At 45.3% G+C, this 21,962-nt stretch overlaps 1 protein-coding gene across 2 annotated transcripts in view; it reads right to left on the bottom strand.

The window, feature by feature from the left end:
• NMD3 (NMD3 ribosome export adaptor) overlaps window positions 1-21,962 on the bottom strand; it is a 50,199-nt gene that overhangs the window by 9,086 nt on the left and 19,151 nt on the right. For both annotated transcript variants that reach the window (XM_066600599.1, XM_066600605.1), the window contains exons 9-13: window positions 15,694-15,790; window positions 12,728-12,845; window positions 12,006-12,151; window positions 11,124-11,236; window positions 7,636-7,708 (exon numbers count right to left, since the gene is read on the bottom strand). In XM_066600599.1, the coding sequence (XP_066456696.1) occupies window positions 7,636-7,708; window positions 11,124-11,236; window positions 12,006-12,151; window positions 12,728-12,845; window positions 15,694-15,790 (547 nt within the window). The remainder of the gene's footprint in view (window positions 1-7,635; window positions 7,709-11,123; window positions 11,237-12,005; window positions 12,152-12,727; window positions 12,846-15,693; window positions 15,791-21,962) is intronic.

The following is a 21,962-nucleotide window of genomic DNA, read 5'->3' as shown; positions in this document are numbered from 1 at the left end:
CGTATGGCCATATTAATGCACTTTGTAATGTACATTGTGCATTAAATATGAGCCATACAGAAGTTATTCCACTTACCTGCTCCGTTGCTAGCGTCCTCGTCTCCATGGTTCCGTCTAAATTCGCTGGCAGCTTGCTTTTTTAGACGCGCTTGCGCAGTCCGGTCTTCTCCATTCAGCACGAGCCGCTTCAGTGTGCTCCCCGCTACAGCTCTTCTGCGCATGCGCAGACGAGCTGTCACTGCTCGGGAGCGCGCTGAAGCGGCCATTCTGCACCATCCTCTGTTAGAGGAAGGTGCAGAAACTGGAGCTGCCCAGCGGAGAAGCCCAGCCCAGCCCAGCAGCCCCGAGAAGCCTCCCAGGTAAGTGATGGGTCGGGGGGGGCTGTCGCTGCGCCGGGCTGCGCCGTCGCTAGGCCTGGGGGGGCTGCCGCTGCGCCGGGCTGCGCCGGGGGGGCTGTCGCTAGGCCGGGGGGGGCTGCCGCTGCGCCGGGCTGCGCCGGGGGGGCTGTCGCTAGGCCGGGGGGGGGCTGCCGCTGTGATGGGGGGGCTGTCGCTAGGCCGGGGGGGGCTGTCGCTAGGCCGGGGGGGGGCTGCCGCTAGGCCGGGGGAACTAGCGCTGGGCTCCGGGGCCTTCACCTGGGCTGAGGGTCTAGCGCTGGGGAGCCGGGGGCTAGCGCCGGTTACCTGCTGTCTGGTCGGCGGCTGCGGGGCGTCTGGTCGGCGGCTGCGATGCGTCCGGTTGCCATGGAGACACAGCTGGCGGCGTCTCGGGAGCGCGCACGTCGGGCTGCAGCGAGCGACGGGGAAAGAGCCGGCGGCCATCTTGAGGAAACTTTTATAAGTTGCTGAAACGCTGGAACGGTAAGTACGAACCAGCTAGAAATGTCATTTACAGGGGGGCTTTGTAATGTATGTTTAATGGGGGGGACTGGGCAAAAAAAAAAATTAACTGCTTCCTCGAGACATCTCCTTTAAGGTTAAAATAAAGACCTACTACACCGTGCTGTACTGTAAAATTACATAAAGTCATCCCCAACAATCTACACCCATTATCCGAAGCTCTCCTCTACACATCCGGCGTCAGGCACCCCACCAGTATAATATACAGTGCCGCGTCCCATTATACACATCCAGACAACTCCCCCTGTGTATATTCAAAGCTCCCCTGCGGTATAACTATATTCCCATACACATGGTAATAGTGGGGAAAAGCCCCCTCCATCTCAGGCCATAGGCATCTTAATAGCAATAGACAAGTCGCTTCTCTACCGCTCCCTACTTCCCAGTAATTGCCTTGAAAATAGTGTCGCTTGTATTACAAATCGCTCTTTTACACGGGACGACAGTTGCTAAATGATTGACAAGGTGCCGACGTCATTGCTAAGGTCCTTAATGCTCGTGCAGTATGTTTGCACGGGCAGAGTTCGCCACGGGATCACAAGCTTCTCGCTCAGCGCTTCACTTTCTGTGTGCAAATAAGGAAGATGAAACAATACCTCTGCAGCGCCACCTATTGGATGCAGCTAGAGATGAGCGAACGTACTCGGTAAGGCCGATTTCGCAATCGAGCACACGCGATTTTCGAGTACTTCACTACTTGGGTGAAAAGTACTCGGGGGCGCTGTGGGTGAGCGGGGGGTTGCAGAGGGGAGAGGGAGAGAGCTCCCACCTGTTCCGCGCTGCTACCCCCCGCTCCACCACGCCACGCGAAGTACTCGAAAATCACGGTGCTCGATTGCGAAATCGGCCTTACCGAGTACGTTCGCTCATCTCTAGATGCAGCATTCCTGCAAATCAATGTCAGACCCTTTATACAGGTCTTCAGAGCAATGATTAAGAATTGAAAACCAAGCCAGAATCCATACACAGACAGCTGTTTCAGGGTTTTTGCCCCTCATCAGTGTGCAGTAGGCTTGGGTAGTGAGAGGCCTGTGATGTGAATCAAGAGGGGTATCCTCTCTCCATAGGGAGAGCACCCAGCAGGTATTGTTCCATCTTTCATATTTGCATATATTTCCCAGAGGAGCATGCATGGCCTTATAAGTCTCCTCACTCACCTCCTAGGTGCTCTCCCTAAGAAGAGATGATACATAGAAGGTGAGTCGGGGGGGGGGGGGGTGACAACACTGAGTGAGGAGTATTTACACGGAACGCAAAGCCAGCGATCCAGCAATAGTTTTTATACCGACTGAAAGTCAGCAATAACGAACCGTCCACAAATAAGCAGCGGTTTTTCTGCATTTAGACTGCATGATTATTGCTCAAATTCGTACATTTGAATGAATTTTGAGCAATAATTGTTACGTGTAAATGGGCCATTAGTTAGGCAGATGGGTTGCCACCCTTGAAGAGAAGACAGGAGGGCAGAGCAGTCTCTTAAGACTTCAGCTCCTGTCAGCATGTGCATCGCCAGGGGGCAGGACTTCTAGCAGACGTGAGAAAGTGTGTGACATTAGAAACAAAGAATTCCGGCACTTCCGTGGATCTCAACATAAAAAGGGTTTAAAATATCATGAATTAAAAGCAGCTTCCAAAATTACGAACAAACTTCTTAATCATAGCATGAGTAAGAACGTTATTGGAAACACGCAAGTGTAATTCTGGAAGATGCTTTAATTCATGGTATTTAACTAAAACACTGGTTTATGCTGGAAATGCTGGGGTTTTGTTTCTACTGCCATTGATGGGGTCCCTGCACCTGGCTGTGCACGCAGCGGGGAGTACATCCATGCAGTCACATTCCACAAGTGTGTGGCCGGTCTGCTAGAAGCACAGGATTTTGGATTACAGCGGTGCAGCAAAGAGGCTGGATGTCATTTGCTAAATCCTCAGCGCACCAACAACCATTCCGGTTGCTATCTGGAGAAGTGTCCTGCATGCTGTACTACAGCCTAACGTTACAGTCTGCATTATAGCCCAGAGCTGTATTCACAGTCCTGTAGTGGTTACTGGAAAGACAACACATTCATCAACAGTCACCCCTAAAACTTTAAGGTCACATAGGGCGAATTCCCGTCGGAAATCTCGCGGTTTGGCCGCAGCAAAAACCACGAGATTTCCGCCGGGAGAACCACCGCGGTTTAAGCCGCGGCGGCTTTGAAGCGGCCCGGCCGCTTGCTTTTTCATTGCAGCCGGCGCTCCCATAGAGGAGAGTGCGGCCGCGGCGGAAATAAAAAAAAGTATAGCAAAAAGGAAAAAAGCAGATTAAAATGTGGTCTAAGGCCACTTTCACATAATAGTATTTTCATCAATATTTGTAAGCCAAAATATTGTGGCATCAAAATCCGTCAGAGATGTAACTTCCATCATCCTGCTCCTCTGTAGGCTCCACTCTTCATTGTGGCTTCCTAAGATTGATGCAAAAATACTGAGCAAATTACTGCGGTGTGAATGTAGGTTAAACACACACATATGAGGGGGTGCTGATAAGTCTTTGGCTTTGAGTTCTTTTTTTGTTTCTATGGTAATAAATGTTACATCACATGAAAGCCTTATGTGTCTAATATAGGTTTTAAAAATTGTGTTTGTAGCTTATGGGAACAGTGATCTAGGCACGTGGGAAAACAAAATGGCGAGTCTAAAGCGATATTCACCGCAATCGAGAGCAGAGGAGTGGTAAAATTCGTGTTTCTGCAAGGAAAGTCCTTGAAGGATGTTCATGGTGAAATGTCGCAGACATTGGGGGATCAATGCCCTTCATATTCTACAATTAAGAACTGGGTTGCCAAATTTACAACGGGCCACTTCAGCACCAATGATGAGGAATGTCCTGGATGACCAGGAGAGGTGGTTGGTGGTGGTGTTGTTCCGGAGATCGTCGATGCTGTGCACAACCTCATACTGGAGAATTGTCGATAGCAGACATCATGGGGATTTCTGGTGAACGTGTTTGTGTCATTATCCATGAACATTTGAACATGAAGAAGCTATCAGCAAAGTGGGTCCCCAAATGTTTGACTACAGATCAGAAAAGCATGCGAGTGAAAACTTCACGGTCCATTTGTCAGAATTTCCTGACGGATAAGAACTTCTTGGATGGACTGGTCACTATGGATGAGACCTGGATTTATTTGTATGACCCTGAAACCAAGGAGCAGTCAAAAGAGTGGAGGCACAGTGGTTTTCCTCACCCAAAGACGTTCAGGGTGCAAAATCAGCCACTAAGGGGATGGCGTCTGTGTTCTGGGATAAGGATGGCATGCTGCTAGTGGACAACCTTCAAAATGGTTCCACCATCAATGCAAGGTATTACATTGAACTTTTGGACCAATCGAAGGCCGCTCTGAAGGCCAAAAGGCGCAGCAAGCTGTCCAAAGGAATCTTGTTCCTGCAAGACAAGACAACGTCTCCGCTCACACTGCACAAACAACCATGGCAAAACTGGTGGAGCTAGGCTTCCAGCTGGTTGACCACCCACCTTATTCACCAGATCTATCATCTGTTTCCAAACCTGAAGAAACACCTCAAGGGTACCAAATTTCACACCATTTCTGATGGCATGGCTGCTACAGGTGACTGGTTTGAGGCACAACCGAAATCCTTCTTTTTACAAGGCTTACAGAACGTGGAATACCGATGTAAGAAGTGTGTTGACATCAGTGGAGAGTATGTGGAATAAATGTAAAGTTTCATCTTCCTAGCTCGTTTCTTTCTCAGTAAAGCCAAAGACTTATCAGCAGCCCCTCGTAAGAGAAGTGCTGAAGATGTCACACAGAAAATCTGCAGCAGGTTACAGCACTGGGTATTTGTAGGAAGTTTGGAATAAGGGCTAATGCCCACGGATGGATTTCTGCCACATTTCATGTGGCGAAAATCTGCGGTGTTATTCCGCGGCTATTAGGTTCTACTGAACCTAATAGCTTTTTGCCTTTCAATGTTCTACCGCAGAATTCCGCAGCGTGAAAGAAATCACGGCATGTTCTAATTGCCACGAAAAAACGCATGGTCGGCTTCCATTGTACTCAATTAAAAAGCTGTTTGTCACGTGATACGTCCGCTGTGAGCACAGTGGAAGTATCGCGTGATTGCACGTCACCACGAGCCGGCTCGCAGACGGGACCCTCACTGGTGGAGTCCGACACAACCATGGGCAGGAGGCCTAAATCTGCTGCAACATTTTTCTAAACTTAAATCAACCTGCAAATTGTAACACAAGGGGGGGGGGGGGGGGGTCTTTGAAAAACTAGGACCACATTTATTTATTTTTTTAACTGCCCTTAAATATAAGTTGAAACAAGCTTGCAACAATAATGTGCATCGATGGTAAAAGACAAATATGTTCGGTGCAGTGCAAGCCTGCAGTCTGATAGCACAAAGTAAATTAAGGTACATTTGCTAAATTAACCAGAAAAATAGGACAGACAGAAGGCAGTATGACTGCAGGGGTCTGCTGCCTGTAACTATGCAGATACATACTCCGCACAGGAGCTAGAGAAGCAAAACAGTAGCAATTGTGTAATTAACACCTATTGCAAAACTGCTTAATTTTCTATATATTGAGAAAATTAAAAAATGCATTTGCGAACGTATACATAGCCTTTAAATATTAAAGTTCATTTAATCTGCAATAAACTAAAATATGAAGTACGCTTAGGAGTATTCGGACTATAGACATTTAAAGCCACAGACCACACCATACAATGGCTCATAAGTGGAGTCATAGCGCCATGGGCCTCCACCTACTAGGAAAACAGGGGTCCTCTGAGCCTCATTCAGCAAATCATAGGCATATATGGAGATGCAAGGTGGTAAGCTGGTGACCATAATCTTCTCAATAGGTTGGGGTGCGAGAGGTGGCATTTACACCCATCAGATAAATCTATTATGTGCCTGATGGGTGTAGATCCCACCTCTCGCACCCCAACCTATTGAACCTTTGTACCCCAACCTATTGATCCCTTGTACCAACCCTGTTACAGTTTCCAAGGTGTCCCTCTGTCAGGAAGGTATAACCCTCCACAAGTAGAATATGGGTGTAGGTTACATGCTTAAACTCTGGGTTCCTAGATAGACTTGAAGTAATTGTCCAGTTTGGGACAACATTCTGTATACTACCTGGAATTCCTCTCTGCCTCCCCATGAACCACCAATTCCAAATCATGTTGTGGGCCATCCAAGATAGCCAATACAATTTTCAGACTACCTAATCGCCACAGTGCATTGATTGTGTTGGATTACAAAGCATTATACTGGCTCTCTGATCCGGTATACCTGCCCATGTGATCAGCACTAGCCAATCAATCAGAGAGCACAATGTGCATTAGCAAGATGGAAAATCGTTGTCGCCATCTTGGATAGTCACAAACAGGGCCCTGAAGCAACGTATCAGAGAGATGGCAGAGAACCGCAGGTAATATATCCCTCTGGTTCTGGGAAAGAATTATGTCCTGAAACTGGAGGGTTTGCATTGTTGTCATTAGCTGTTTAGTCGTTCACGGCCCTCGGCGACCCTAAAGGCGAGCTCCCTCCATGTTTTTTGGTTTTGCGCTGCTTCTTTCAGTTGTGCGATATCCATGCCAGTATCAGCCATCGTAGTCTTTGGCGGTTAGGTCCCTTTTGCCACCGATCTGTCCAAGCATTATAGATTTTTTTAGTGACTCTGCCCACATTACATGGCCAAAATCCATGAGCCCGAGTCCGGCCATCTTCCCCTCCAGTGATATATCGGGTCTTATATGATTCAGGACTTCTCTGTTTGTTACTCTTACCGTCCACGGTATACGCAGCAGCTTTCACCAGCACCACAGCTCAAACGCATCAATCCTCCTTCTATCAGCTGTCTGGAGGGTTGCTTTAAGGCTCCTTATTACAGGCCGATGATTGGGTATGAATGTTTGATTGCCTGATCATCGGTCTGTGCAAACATATCAGCGATCTGAAGTCGAATGAGCAAACGCTCGTTTATCACCTGATCGCAACAGTTATGCAGGCAAAATAGTGCTCCCCTCTCAGCAGTACATCCCCATGTGTAAGCAAGGGACGTGCTGCCGACAAATCGCAAGAAAAAGAATTCCGTGTCCCCCTCTGCCCATCACTGTAAGTTCACTTCACTCCCCGCAGTGACGTCAGAAGGTATGGCGTGCTGGCAGAGCATGCGTGGTCACTGCTCCATTCTTTTCAATAAGGCTGATGGAAATATCTGAGCGCCTGCCACTTGGACATCTCCAGCAGTCCCATTATAAGTAAATGGATCGGCAGCAGCTTGTGGAACCAGCATCCCATTTATTGGCTTCCTCACTGTAGGGGTGCAGTAAGCCTGCAGTGAGGAGGAAGGAGAACACAGGAGCCCTGTTTTTGGGATCAGTGATAGTCTCAGCAATGAGATCCCCACTGATCAGCATGTTATCTCCTAATCTGTGGAAAGTAATAACTTATCGTCCTAGTACAACTAGAAAGTGCCCAAAAATATCCATCACCCCCGCCTCTTAACCTATACAGAAGAATATTGTACACTTAAACAGTACCCTGTAAGTAAGTAGAGCCATAGGAAGTCACAAGAAAGTTTGAAATGCATGTATAATAGCCATAATCCTGCCACAAGAAGAAGATTTGTAATGTATGCCGCTGCTGACCGGCTCACATATTAGCTTCAGTTTTTAACCCAACAGTGCCATCTAGGGGAAATGCTGAGACTTACCACATCAGGTACATGATGAGGATTCATCTTGTTAATAAATTCATCATTTAAATTACAGTTTGCCAAATCAAACCTGAAAAGAGAGGAAAAAAAAAAAAGAATTAAAAGACATAAGCAATGCCATCGTTAAAACCCTCACTACCCTGGTCTCCGCATCCTGTGTGTCCTTCAGCTCAGCAATATTCACAAGTACCGGAACAAAGCCGATCATTAGGGAGCAGCGGAGCTGGGATGCCTGGGAGGGCTGTGTAATTTAGCAGTACACCCACACACTCTCCAAGGGGAACACGATCTGCCCGCACCGCACATAAACTGCTGAGGAGCGCCAGTGACAGGCGGCACTACGGGGCACACAAACTGTTCTGCAACAAGCCCTATGGAGCTTACTATAGGTAAACAGTAATTTAACATAGCAGATCAGGGAACGCTTTCCCTCTATACATACAAGTATATAGCAACTAATTAGGTTCCGGAGGCTTCTACTATTTACGGCAGGTAGTAACCATTTCCGGGGAGGCCAATACAGCATCAGTCACGTCCATGCTCCGCGCCATATACTTGTATTTACGTTCATTCGTAATGAAGAGTTATACTATCTTGACTAAAGTGAGTGGGGATACGGCAAGATATATACAGAACTCTTAAAAGGCTTATGATGTAGAATGTAACATCTCGCATGATCTGGGACTAGATGAGGGCACATGACCTCTTAGCTAAATGATCCCCCACATAATGCTCTCAAAATTAGCACACATGCAGAAAAATAGACACACTTTCCTACCTATAATATAAAGAGTAATCATTAGTACTAGGTCTAAACAAATCATAACAGGGGAGATGGAACAATACCTCTGCAGCGCCACCTATTGGAAGGCAGCATTCCTGCAAGTCAATGTTAGACTTTTTAGAGAAGCCTTATAACAATAACTGGGAATTGAAATGGAATTGAAACAAATCATAAAATGGTTATTGATGTCTGAGGCCAGCCTTGTCAATAGCAACCAGTCAGATGCCAGCTTTTATTTTTCTGCATCTGACTTTTTGTTTTACAAATTTTATGAGGCCCAACTTGTACACGGTTAAAACAAACAAACAAACAAAAAAAAAAGAAAGCACATTATTACCGTCTTCCATAAACATCACCACATTTGTCTATAGGTTGGGTATTATTGTATATTGTCACCACCTGAAGTAGTGGTGGAGACTAGATCCACAGAAGGGGGTGACGACCCCTGTAGCCGATTGGCTGGAGAACTACCTGGCCTGCAGGTCCTGGCAGCCCACTAAGTTTCTCCGACGTGGCAGCACAAAATGCAAAGGATCCGCAACCAGCGCCGGCCTCCCCAGATGCCAAGGGTCCAGAGGTGGCAGCAGGGGACGACAGCAGCTTTCAGACAGCGGTAAGCGTGCAAGCAGTGGCGCCAGCGAGGCACAGCCCTGTTGAATTCTGCAATTGCTGCAGCAAAGGACGAAGTGGCGGCGACAGAACACATGGAGTAGTGAGGGAACGTAGGCACTGACTGACAGCGGAGAGATGCCTCCAGTGCCGGCAGGATCAAACATTCAGCGGAGGTGCCGGCTAACTGTTGGAGTGGGGACGGCTGCTCCGGGGAAAGTAAGCAGCGTCTGTATAGACTTTTGCGCTGCCCTGGACACTAAGGGCTCATGTCCACGGGCAAAAGAAGAATTAAAATCCGCAGCGGATTTTAACTCTTCTCCTGCACGCGGATCTGCACCGCGTAGGGATGCATTGACCACCCGCAGGTAGATAAATACCCGCGGATGGTCAATAAAAGGGATTTTTTTTTAAATGGAGCATGAAAAAATCTGGACCATGCTCCATTTTCGTGCGGGTCTCTCGCCGGCTTCTATTGAAGCCTATGGAAGCCATCCAGATCTGCGGGAGACAAAAATCGGAATTTACCCACCCGCTCCGGTTCTTGCCTTCACCGCGCCTCCATCTTCTCTCCGTCGCGGCCGGATCTTTTTTCTTCGGGCCGGCGCATGCGTGGGGCACGTCACCAACGTGCACTGCGCATCCGCCGGGCCGAAGAAAGAAGATCCGGCCGCGACACAGAGAAGATGGAGCCGCAGCGAAGGGAAGATCCGGAGCGGGCGAGAGGTGAGTTTATTCTTATTTTTATGCCTCATGTCCGCAGGGCAGGAGGGACCCGCTACGGATTCTACATGGAGAATCCGTAGCAGGCCTGATTTTCCCCATGGACATGAGGCCTAAGAGTTATGGGTTAGTTTTCCTGTTAGGTTTAGATTATGAACTGTAAATGCTTGCATCTTACACCTGCAACATGGAAGTATTTACAGGTAATAATCTAAGCCTAACAGGAGAACGAACCCATAACCCTTAGGCTGCCTGTCTATGGGCATTGCAATATCCTGCAGCAGATCTCCACCGAGGGAGCCATTGTCAGGGAGCAGGAGCCAGCTAGCGGATCTCCACGGTGAGCCCATCCGACAGATAAGCTCACCACGGAGAATCACGGCAATTTGCTATGATTCTCCGCTCGTGGACGGGGGGGGGGGGCTGTGCTTTCCATAGCAACGCTATAGAAAGCGTTCACTGCGTTCCCCTCGGCCAGATTATTGCCGCGGGAAACGCAATGCAAAAGCGCCCGTGGACAGCCAGCCTAAGCGTCCAGGCTAGGCCAGGCCAAAAGTCTATACAGACGCTGCTGCTGGGACCTTACTGACGTCAGCCTATCGGGAGCTAGGGGTGTGACAGGGGAGTTCCTGCATCCAAGCCCTGTCAAACCCCTATCTTCCGGTAGTGACAATATACAATAATACCTACAGGTTGTTTGTGGTATTACAGGTCAGGCCCACTCACTTCAATAGACCTAAACCATAATATCATTTGTAAACACGTGAGAATTTGTTTCTGGAACAAAAAGTAGCACTTTTTTTTCTCCAAGCCTAAACAACCGCTTTACTCAAACTGTCTGCCTGTCAAGTTCTCAGCAAGTGTTTAGAAACCATTTTTATCAGTAAAATTGCTTGCAGTAAAGGTGTGGTTAAAACTGCATTGAGAACAGTACACAGTTTTACTGCAATTCGCTTTTATTTCCGGCCGTGTGGTATTTACTGCATTTTAACAGCGCCGGGTGAGTACCCCACAACCATAGCTAAAGGAACAAAAAAAATGGAGAGGAAGGAGAAAAAGCAGAAACTAAGTCTCGCAGCCTTAGGGCTCGTTCCCATGGGTGTGTTATGTAAGTGTATATCCCATAGGAAATATGCGGTGAATTGAGTCAATGGACTCTCATTGTTCCATGCACACTAGTGCGTGAACACTGTATCGATACGCAAAATAAATAAATCACAGCATGCTCTATTTCTCTGCGGGAGCCCTGTACACATGTATGGGCTGCGTATGATATGCTGTCCATACTCAGCAGGCACAGCACTTGTTTGTTATATATGTTATCCAGGGTGTCTAGTATCTTTTTCGCCACCTTCTGTTAATAACTTACCCCTGGACAAGGTCTCCTGGATTCAGCAGATGACCCAGATGCGTGCGGCAGTGGTACTGTTGGCTTGTGTTCAACTCTGATGTTTTCTGAACCCAAACCTCAGCAAGGGTGTGCTGTGAAAGAGAAAGACAATACAAGTGGGCTGACACAAAGTTTCCACTCCACTAATCTAAACCAAAAAACAAAGTGTCTAACTCACACAGATATACACCAGAAAACTGTTGAATTTTCAGCAGTAGATAAGCAGCGGTGAGTATTTTGTTACTACCATACAGTACGGACTAAAGCATTAACACAAAACAAACAAACAAAAAAAATCAAAATTTTTTATCAGGTAGTTTCCAAACAGACTAATGTGAGCGGCCATCACTATTAGGCCGGCTGCACACGGCCGTGACGTGCTCCGCCGCGGAATATTCCGCGGCGAAGCCCGTCAAGGCGCCCGCCAGAGACCCCATACTTACCAGCGGATGCGGCATCCTCGCTCCCGCATGACGCTTCCCCGCCCACCGCTGCCGTGTCACGTGACACACCGGCGGTAGGCGGGGAAGCGTCTTCACGCTATCTTCCGCTGTGCTACAGCAGAAGATAGCGTGAACGAACGGCTTCCATTGACTGCAATGGAAGCTGTCCGCGCGTACACCCACGGCAAATAGAGCATGCCACGAGTGAGGACGGGGGAATTCACGGTGCGGAATTCTGCACCGTGAGCATTGTGCTATTAGGTTCAATAGAACCTAATAGCAGTGGGCAACGCAGCGGATTTCCACCGCGAATTACGTGGCGGAAATCAGTTTGTGGGAAGGAGGCCTTACACTTTCTAATGTACTAAATTCTCTAGTGAGAAACCTGTGTCAATAGGGAGGAAAATCCAAACCATACCTTGTTTGATCTTACTCCAGCTCCTGCTCCTTGTTTCCGGTCTCTTACAAGATCTACGTCCATCACAATGAACTCCTCCAACTGTTTAGGATGAAACAAACTGTGAAAAGGATGCCGCCAATATGTGTTCCCGTCGACTTCAGCGACTGAGGTGGTGGAGGGAGAGAATTAAAAAAAAAAAAAAACACAACTTTACAATCTTTCATCATAAACAAGTAACAGATCTTATAGTTTTCTATGTACATTATGAAGAATAAACTTCAAGTGGTCGCAGTTGCCTCACATCTGAAAATAATTAATTGTAGAGGATCCCGCTAACAGGTGGAAAGAGGCGTTCATTGAAGGCATATATAATCATACAAAGAGTGGTGAAGTTAGACAATTAGCACTGGTAACATAGCACTCGTGTGTTATAAGAAGCACAAGTGCTGGGGGAGCATATAGTGCAGTATTCTGGCTAAAGTAGCTGGAAAAACACCTCGAAAAGAACATTGAAAAAAAAAAAAAGATTTTTTAAAAATGTTCATCAGACTACAGTCACAGATTTCTTTATCATCCACCCAGTATTGCTCTTTGGTGCAGTACAATCACCTTCTGAAGTGCACACAAGGCAACCCCATACATGCGCCATTTGGTGGGGTTGTCCTGCACTTTACCAATATATAGATCTCTAGTGATCACTGCGATCAGTGACTTTTCTAAATGATGCATTTCAGACTTACTCTGCAGAGTATCAGGGTCAATGAGATGAATGGCGCTGGTTACCCGAATACACACACAGATCTGACCCATGTTCCCCAGGCTTTGCGCTAGCTTTGGAGACAGGCACACCACGTTATCCTGCGTGATAATAGAAGAGACAGAAAGAAACATCAAATTGATGTATAGATTATTGCACAAACCCAAGAATGTGAAGTGATCACAGACCTCTTTTAAACCCCCTTTTATACTCCACCACGAATTATACAGTAGTGTCCAAAGCTCCACATAGATGTCAATTACATATAAAGACACCTTATCCATAATTTTACAAATTCTACAAAAATAAACATCATGAATTTTCAGAAAGGACTGTCTTTCCCCACTGGGACTCAATGAAAACCCTTTCTTTCACCTGTTTTCTGTAACTCAAGTGCCCATATCTGGATAGAGATCGACCATGGGAAGCTTCTCAGAATTGACCCTGCTTGGGATGCTACCCTCTAGGGTTTAATATCTTTATTATAATACCATTATACCAATCCTGGTAGGTGTGAATTGGATGAACATCTGGGTATGACCTGCAGCATATACGGAAATGGGACAGACTATTAACCAATGCACCAGACATTATTTGTGTATGCATGTATGTATATATATTACACATATACACACACACACACACACACACACACACACACACACACACACACACGACAGATTGCCATTTGACTGGTGCATTATATACTTAATCTCAACTATCAGCAGTATATTCCATTATGAAATAACGAGGACTCAAAAAATCCCTGGATATCCTGACTATGGGCCCATAAACTATAGGATTAATCTCATACTATAGATTAGCTCCACCCACTATCTATTCTCCATTATATGTGCCTATACTTTGACTCATCTGATTTACTAATATCCGGTTTAGCTGGGATCTAGCATTTGATAATTGATAATAGATAATTTCCCCTTGATGACTGACATTATCTATCTCAGCCAGTGAGTACAGTAAGCTATGTGTGGCTACTGTCTATTGTAATACATTATTAGGTAGATGACAGGTCTAATCCATGATCAGACGCTGCACCTCTTACTGACGCTATGATGTCACCTTTGACAGCAGCGTTCATGTGATTTTATGACGCTTTGCTATGTCAGGTGACTATCACATGACCAGCCTCACGGACTTGGAGCTCTCATAGAGGGCGTCTGCTTCCCTGGCAACTGTGGTCATGCAGGCACGGCGCTTGCATCAGAGGTGTGCGCCCTTAACCGGAAGAGAATCGGCACCCCTACAGAAGCATCAGTTTCCTCGGCAACTGCGATCATGTGACCTACTGCGTCATCATACCTCCCCTCACTTCCGGTAATCACGGCCAACAGCTTATTCTCAGGTCTAACTGATCGGCACATTTCTAGGAGGATCGTTTGAGAAATCCAGGTAGACACTCACTGAGTGCACAGGTTTATACAAACATCGGAGAAGCCCCTCTTATTTATCTCTGGATCGCTGCGCTGCTGAACAAGGGCGTGTATGTTTGAAATGTATACCCTGCCCGGCCACACCTGATTGGACCTTCAGGATATACCCTGCCCGGCCACACCTGATTGGACCTTCAGGATATACCCTGCCCGGCCACACCTGATTGGACCTTCAGGATATACCCTGCCCGGCCACACCTGATTGGACCTTCAGGATATACCCTGCCCGGCCACACCTGATTGGACCTTCAGGATTGACCCAACCCTGAGGGCGGTATTTGAGCCACTATATCAGGAGGGCTCTGACTGTAGACTCCTTAATGCTGGTAACCTACCATCAAGGTTACACGGCTAGACTCCATCTTTATTATTTGTATCTTTGACTTTAGACAGGGAATATAAATAGCCGCCTTTATATTAGGAGTCAGGGTTTTGCTTGCACAACTGAATTGGCTCTCTTTTTGTTCTTTGCACAGCAGATTATAGCATTTTCCTCTGCATGCATTGCGATACTTATTGAGCCACCTATACGGGGTATTACTATTAATATCCTCCCCCCCAGTATAGGATATATAGATATATATATTACATACATATACACACACACATATATTTTTCACTATCTAAACCACTGCAACCTAGACAGCTGCTACGATACATCCCTTCCCTCTTATTAATGAGGGATGGTAGATATCTTTTTTTAAACTATCCTTGTCACATTATATTGGCAATCGAAAAAATTTTTTATGGTTCCCGATGAGCTGTATCACGTGCAGTGAAACGCGTTGAACCATGAACCGCGTATTATTTAATTGTGACTAAAAACACCCAAGGAAGACGCATTCTTTCTTTTGTGCTTATTGGGGCGATTGCTAAATTTTTCGTATCTCGCTTTCTGGTTTAAATTCTGGGTTATTTTCCCAGATAATTGATTCTAAAGTCTTATTATAATTTCATTGGGAAATTAAATGTAGGGATACAATATCTCCCACATCCTAGGGGTTATTTCAGGTCTTAGCGGCCCCCTTTCCCAATTATCGCCACATCCCCATCAACATAATCCTTGCGGTAGTGTGACGGTTTGTTCTGTCATTCAATAGGTTAAAGTCAGTCAGTAGCACCAAAAACACCCCTAAAACAAAAAAAAAAAAACTTTGTTGTGTGTGTTTCTTGAGCCCCATCTACACAATAATTTTAAGTTGCATTAATAAAAATACGGTTTTTAGCTACGTCTACTCTGTGAAGGGTCCTAAATGATAGTAGATTGTTCTGCCTCTGAATAGTACAAATTGATAAGGAAACTGCTGCATGGCAGAAAGTTTCATGCCATACCCCCAGTGTTTGCATCTGATAGAGCCATGTTACTTCTATACAATCAAGCGGCTCATGACCGACAAAACTTCTTGGAATCAATTAAAAAATAAAATGTTGCACTATTTTGAATAATTAGCACAATGCAAGCGGGACATGATAAAGAAGCAAAGTTTTTCAAACTAACTTTGCATATAGGAACAATTTCCACAGAAAAGGTGCTCTTGTAATTGTAGGTGTTTGAATGGATATCATGAGAAATTAGCCGCTGGGAAGCTTTTGACCTGCAAAAAAAAGAAAAAACAAATATTGAATACCGCATACAGTTTGTGTGTGGTGGGGAAAACAGAACCAAATCGTATTGTTCCATAATGCATACAGCTGGGTGCAGAAGTATCTGGACATGGACACAAAACTTATTTAGTCTCTGTACACCACCACAATGGATGGATATGAAACTAAGCCATCAATATGGCTGCAGAGTAAAACTCTATCATTAAAGGGAAGGAGGGGGGGGGGGGGGGGGAGAAAACTTCTACATTAAACATTTAAGAATTACAGCCACTTAAATTTTTTTATTTTTTTTTTCACACAGTCCCAAGAATATTTGGACAAACTGACAATTATAAAATAGGAGCATTATTAATACTTGGATGCAAATCCCAACAAAACAGAGACCACCACCAGCTAAGTGCCGTATACTTTCTACTTGTTAATTATAATATAAGCAGAATATTTTTCAAAAACAAGTAAATAACATCAGTAAACAAGAGCGGCGACCACACACACAATGCATCTCACACAGTATCATGGGCTGTCAAAGGGTATCTATGACCTATATAAATCACTCAGGTGACCCCCTGAGGAAGCAGCGTGGGAAGCACATTGCCGTGACTCATTAGCTTTAGAAAGGGAATGTGACATTCTGGATTCATGCCAATTGATGAATGGGCTTGTCATATACCTGGATTTATATAGGTTATGGATACCTTGACAATGATGTGCTGGCCTACTTGACTTGCCTACATCTTATGGAGGGCTTTTATTTTTAAAACCAAGGAAAGACTTCTTTTTAATTAAAAGGGACATGTCAGTCTAAAAGGGGTATTATTTTTAAAATCTGATACTCGATAGTAAAACTTTATTTCAGCAGTAATTTATAACGAAGAATATACAGAGGGCAGTCCATGCAAAGGCTTAAATGGGTCGGCCACTTTACAATGGTTTTCACAAAATATAGTAGAAGCTGCGTTATAAGGCACTCCGTATCATATCAGCACCCAGGTCCTTTATAAGGTGCTGAGCCCTCGTATAGTACGGTCACCTATAGACTGCACGACAAACATGGTAGCTGATGGAAGGACATGTCATGCTACACTTCTGTAAGCACCGAAAGACACTGCACATTGCGTGTGCAATCATTTCCAATGTGCAGTGGTTATGGACCCCTTCGTGACCAAGGCCTTTGAAGCCCAAATGTAAACATAAGTATTTCATAATTTCAATACATTCTAAGGTGTTTTTTTTATGCTTATTTGTGTGTGAGGCATAGATTCGGCTTTCTTTCTGTACCAGGTCAGGGACAGTATCTTTTAACTCTATGTTTTATATTGAAAAAAATGCAGAAGTAGAATCAAATTCAAATGCCAATAATGTTTCATGAATTCATGAATGGGTGAGTGCTGCCTCTGATTGGCTGACCGCAGGGACCAATCAGAGGCAGCTCTCAGCTGTCATTCAATAGCTGAGAGCTGCCTCTGATTGGCTGAGCACTGTGGCCAATCAGAGGCAGCCCATTCAGCAGGCGAGGATTTAAAATCCTCGCCTGCTGAATACTCCTCAAAGCAGTGGAGAAAAGCCGGCTGGACGCGGCTGAGCCCCAGCAGCTGAAGAAATCAGTATATTTTTATCACCATTTTTTCTTGTTTTTCAGGTAAGGGCTTATATTTAAAGCCCTTCCCTGAAAAACAATTACAGGATGCCGGCAGCTGGATCCCCTAACGCAGCTGTCATCTGTGACAGCTGTGGTAGGGAATTCTTTATTCCCTGCAGGGATGAAGAATACCTTTGCTGCATTTGTCACAGATGTGGCAGGTGCAGCAGGGAATTTTTTCCTTGCAAGGATGAAGGAAACATCTGCCGCAGCTGTGCTCTTCATCCCCGCGGGCACAAGGCAGCGGCAGCCAGATAAAAAAATAAATAAATTTTAAAAAAAATAATTTTTTTTACACTAAAATTCTTATTTTTCAGGGAAGAGCTTGTATGTAAAGCCCTTTCCTGAAAAACAATTCAGGGGTGCCAGCAGACCATTGCCTTCAATGGAGCCTCCGGGAGCAGCCGCGGCTCCATTGAAGGCAGTAAATGGACCTGCATACACATGTGTTTTTGCACGTACATAGGTGCGCACCTATGCACGCACAAAAACACGCCCCTGTGAAGCCACCCTTAGGGCTGAACTAAAAGTGCTGGCCCAATGTCTATAGTGACAGATCCCTCTATAGGGGTCTTCCAGTAAAATGGAGGACGGACGGACGGACGGACGGACACCACTTAGCTAACTGTACATTGAGAATTAGGACATGTATACAGATGGTGGACACAAAGTGGTTAAATTAGTGCATCCCTTTGTGATTATTGGTTAAGATCGCAGGCATGGCCACATTTACTTAATGCATGCTTCCTTTTCAGTTTCCCTCATTATGAAGAGACTTGTAGATACAATGGAGAAGGCATCCACTTAAGAGCAGAGTTCCCAGGATGTAGTCTACAATTTATATTTAAATCTCCAGACTCACGAAAATTACTTTATTCCGAATACACAAAATACCCAGGATAAACCAATGTAGAGGTCCCTTTACATGTTCCTCCACTGGCCTAATGCTCTACAGTGCTCTGATGTGGGTGCTGAGTACAGCAGGACTTGCGGGCAAAGGTTGGTGAAGCAATTAAGCCAAGCACGCAGGTTAATGTAGCAGGATCCGCTCTCCGCTACACTGCTGAGTGGTGGAATCAGTTCGGATAATACAGCTTTTTCCAATGTTAAGTACCACTCAGATCACACTGTAGATTCCTGTACAGCGTTCGATGCGAGCGCTGAGTGTGGCGTGTAGTAGGTCACCGCTACAATGATGAATGGGTGGCGTGGTATCGTTCTGCCTCAACCACCAATCCCTCACTGGTGCACACCCTCTACAATATAAACAATTAGGTGTCAATTGTTTAATCTTTGGGCCACATATATAAATGCCTTAGGACTCCTGCAGATGGCCGGGTCGGATCCCCCTGCGAGAATTCTAGCAGTGGGATGTGAACCGTGCCCCTGCAGTGACCACTGCAGCTCACCTCCTCCCGGCATCTTCTCCAGCTGGCACATGTGCAGAACAAAGCCAGAATGTCAGCCGTGAAGTTTCTGTGCGAAATAGGACTTGCCACGATTTGTTGACTGCATAGGATTGCATTATCTAATGCAATTCTATGACAGCGGGCACGGGCGGAAATTCTGCAGGAAACCCTGCCGCGGAATTTCCGCCCGTGTCCAGGAGGCCTTAGCATATCATGTAGCAATATTATATATAGTGTTCGTATTCCTCTTTCCGACAAGTTAGCCATCTTGTATTGTTACTATACAAATAGTCCCACCGCGCTGTGTAAAATCTGTTTACTGGAATCTGACTTGTATGGAAGTAAAGGCTCTCAAACACAACTGCTATTTGGAAATTTGTGTAAAAAACTATCACTACATTTTCAAACAAGTACTTATTTGATGACGATGTGATAATTATCTGCAATTTACTTTATTTACCTAAAATTAGAGTTTTGTGTTGAAAAAAATCACTCTAAAATGTTGGCCACTAGAGGTCTTTCTTCCAAAGGCAAAACAGGAAGTGGAGCGCTGAGTCAGTCATCCTGCTCCGTGACGTCTATGAGAGCAGAGGGTAGGATAAAGAGGAAGAGATGCACACAGAAAGTCCTGCAGGAGTTAATGGCGAGTTATCTGCTGCAGTTTATTCACATCTACAATGCTCAGTACTGCTGTACACTGTCCTACATGATGAGGTTGTGTCTGTGCGTTACAGAGACCAGATTCTATAGCTCTCTATGTGCAGTATATAGAACACAGCACAGCAGTCGGGTGCTTCCCACCAGTTCTGAGAAAATTGAGAATCACAGATACAGGCTGCAGTTGAGGGGGGGGGGGGGGGGGGGAGGATAAAAGTGTTATAATGGGCCAGCAATAGTGTTATTCCTCATCTACATATATGGACTTTTTCCTGAAAAGCCATCTAAAAAGCTCAGCCTGACCATTCAGGGCATGTGTAGAATCTTAATGCCTTACACGTGGGCCCCTTTGTGCATTTCAAAACTATATCATGTGGCATGATGCAAGACAAACCTAGCAGAACTACCAGAAATATCACTTTAGTCTGTGCCAGAGCCTCCAGTCACGGCACTTTGATATTTAATATACACCATACAGAACACAGTGTAGATGTGCAAACAGACACAGCAACGTGGTCCAACTTATATCCACGTGCTTTCATCTACCACTGAACCATGATCAAAGAGAACAGATAAAGCACCGGGCTCGTCATATAAAAACTAACTAGAAATTTACCATTATATGAGGTGTGCTACATTTTTCCTATAAGTTACCCATTTTATGACCTACCAAGTACAGATTGTAGGAGGTAAAATCTCTCTATATAGTCTTATTAAAATGGTTTGAGTAACTTTACTATAAACTATGCCTATTTAACAAGAAACAAAAAATTATGTAATAGCTAAAAAATACATACCCTGGAGGTTTTTTGTTCAACCCTGATAACCAAATAAACATACATGTACCAATACAACTGATGGACCACACAGTACTATCCCTAAGGACAGCAAGAACTATGGGAAATGTTTGGATTTCTAGAAAAAAAAATATGTTCAGTTTATTCTGCGGGTTAGTGCAGTTATGGCAATACCAAAATGTATATTATATATATATATATATATATATATATTTTTTTTTTTTTTTTTTTAATTGCTTTCTGCCATCATATTTTGACACTTCACTTTATAAAATTTCCATTGATGGGGCTGTGTAAGGGTTTGTTTTTTGCAGGAGGAGCTGCAGTTTTTATTGATACCAAAAAATAAAACCCCTTTTCCATTTTCTTTAGTCCCATTAGCAGACGAACTTGTGATTGCCTCTACAATATACTGCAATATCCCTGCATTATAATATACTTTAAATTCAATGGTAGAATAGTAACCTGACACAGGAAAGTCCTAATAGACTATAACTAATCGCAGGTCTAGGAACCTTCACAAGGCCTCAGGCTACCCTGGCAAACCATCAGTACCCTGTGATCACACTGCAGGAGGGCTAATTAAGTTTGACAAGGCAGCACTGACTGCAGCATCTATCTAGCTTGAAACGGTGGGGAAGGGAGCTAACGCGGATCTTGGTCACTGTATGCGAGTGTCAGCCGTTTCAGAGTCAGCACCCACCAGCAATGGAACAGGCTCCACATTCAAGCTCGCTCCATAACAACCTAGGTGACCAATGATGTACATGTATGGCATTAAGCACAATAAACCCAAACTTTAAAAAAGTAAATAAAAACTTTAACCCTACACTCCTCCATTGGACACAAGCAGCTAAACACATACCCATTGAGATCTTTTAAAGGAATTCAAATGATAACACTTGCTAATTTGGTCATGCTGGGATGCCACTAAACATATCTCGCTTGGACAACGAGGATCCGTAGCGCCGATCTAGCATGACCACGACCGAGAGCATTGTTCCATTCGGTGTTTATGTTGCCCATTTGTTGCACCCACGAGTGCCACGGACGATCGGGGGGCCTCCGCCATCCCGCAGGGGGTCGTCTCTCGATTTTCCTAGCGATTGCTGCGGTTAGAGCACCGTGGGCTGAAACAGCTTCTGACAAGCGTGCAACATGACCAAAAAGTGCGAGTCGTCATCTTGTTATTGTTTTTGTGATTGACTGAAGCCCCGTGCAAGCCTGTATCTCTCTGTTTCTGATGAAGTCAAACCAACGGACATTGAGAATCTGGCAATGGCATTGCATGTGAAAGGACTCCAGACGCTCAGCGGTTCGCGACAGCAAGATCCAAGTCTCTGAGTCGTACAATAATATTGGCATAATATAGGATTGGTAGAATCGAATCTTAGTCCTGACTGAGTGTTATGTTCTGCCTCTGCCAGAGTTTATCCAGGGGCCTCATTGCCGAGGGTGCCAGCGCTATTCTCCGCAGGATGTCTGGAAGCGCCCTCCCCATCTGTGTGCTGAACGCTGCCGAGGTACACAAACTCACTGACAGAGTCGACTCTCTGGCCGTGTACATCTAGGTCTGGAGGGATTGTGCCAACTCCTAGATTCTGCAGCTTGTTTTTTTGCCAGGAGATGTGAAGCCCAAGACAGGACGTCTCAAAATCGA

The sequence above is a fragment of the Eleutherodactylus coqui genome, chromosome 1, assembly GCF_035609145.1.
Source record: "Eleutherodactylus coqui strain aEleCoq1 chromosome 1, aEleCoq1.hap1, whole genome shotgun sequence".
NCBI classification, from domain to species: Eukaryota; Metazoa; Chordata; class Amphibia; order Anura; family Eleutherodactylidae; genus Eleutherodactylus; species Eleutherodactylus coqui.
This window is presented reverse-complemented; position numbering and strand designations above follow the sequence as displayed.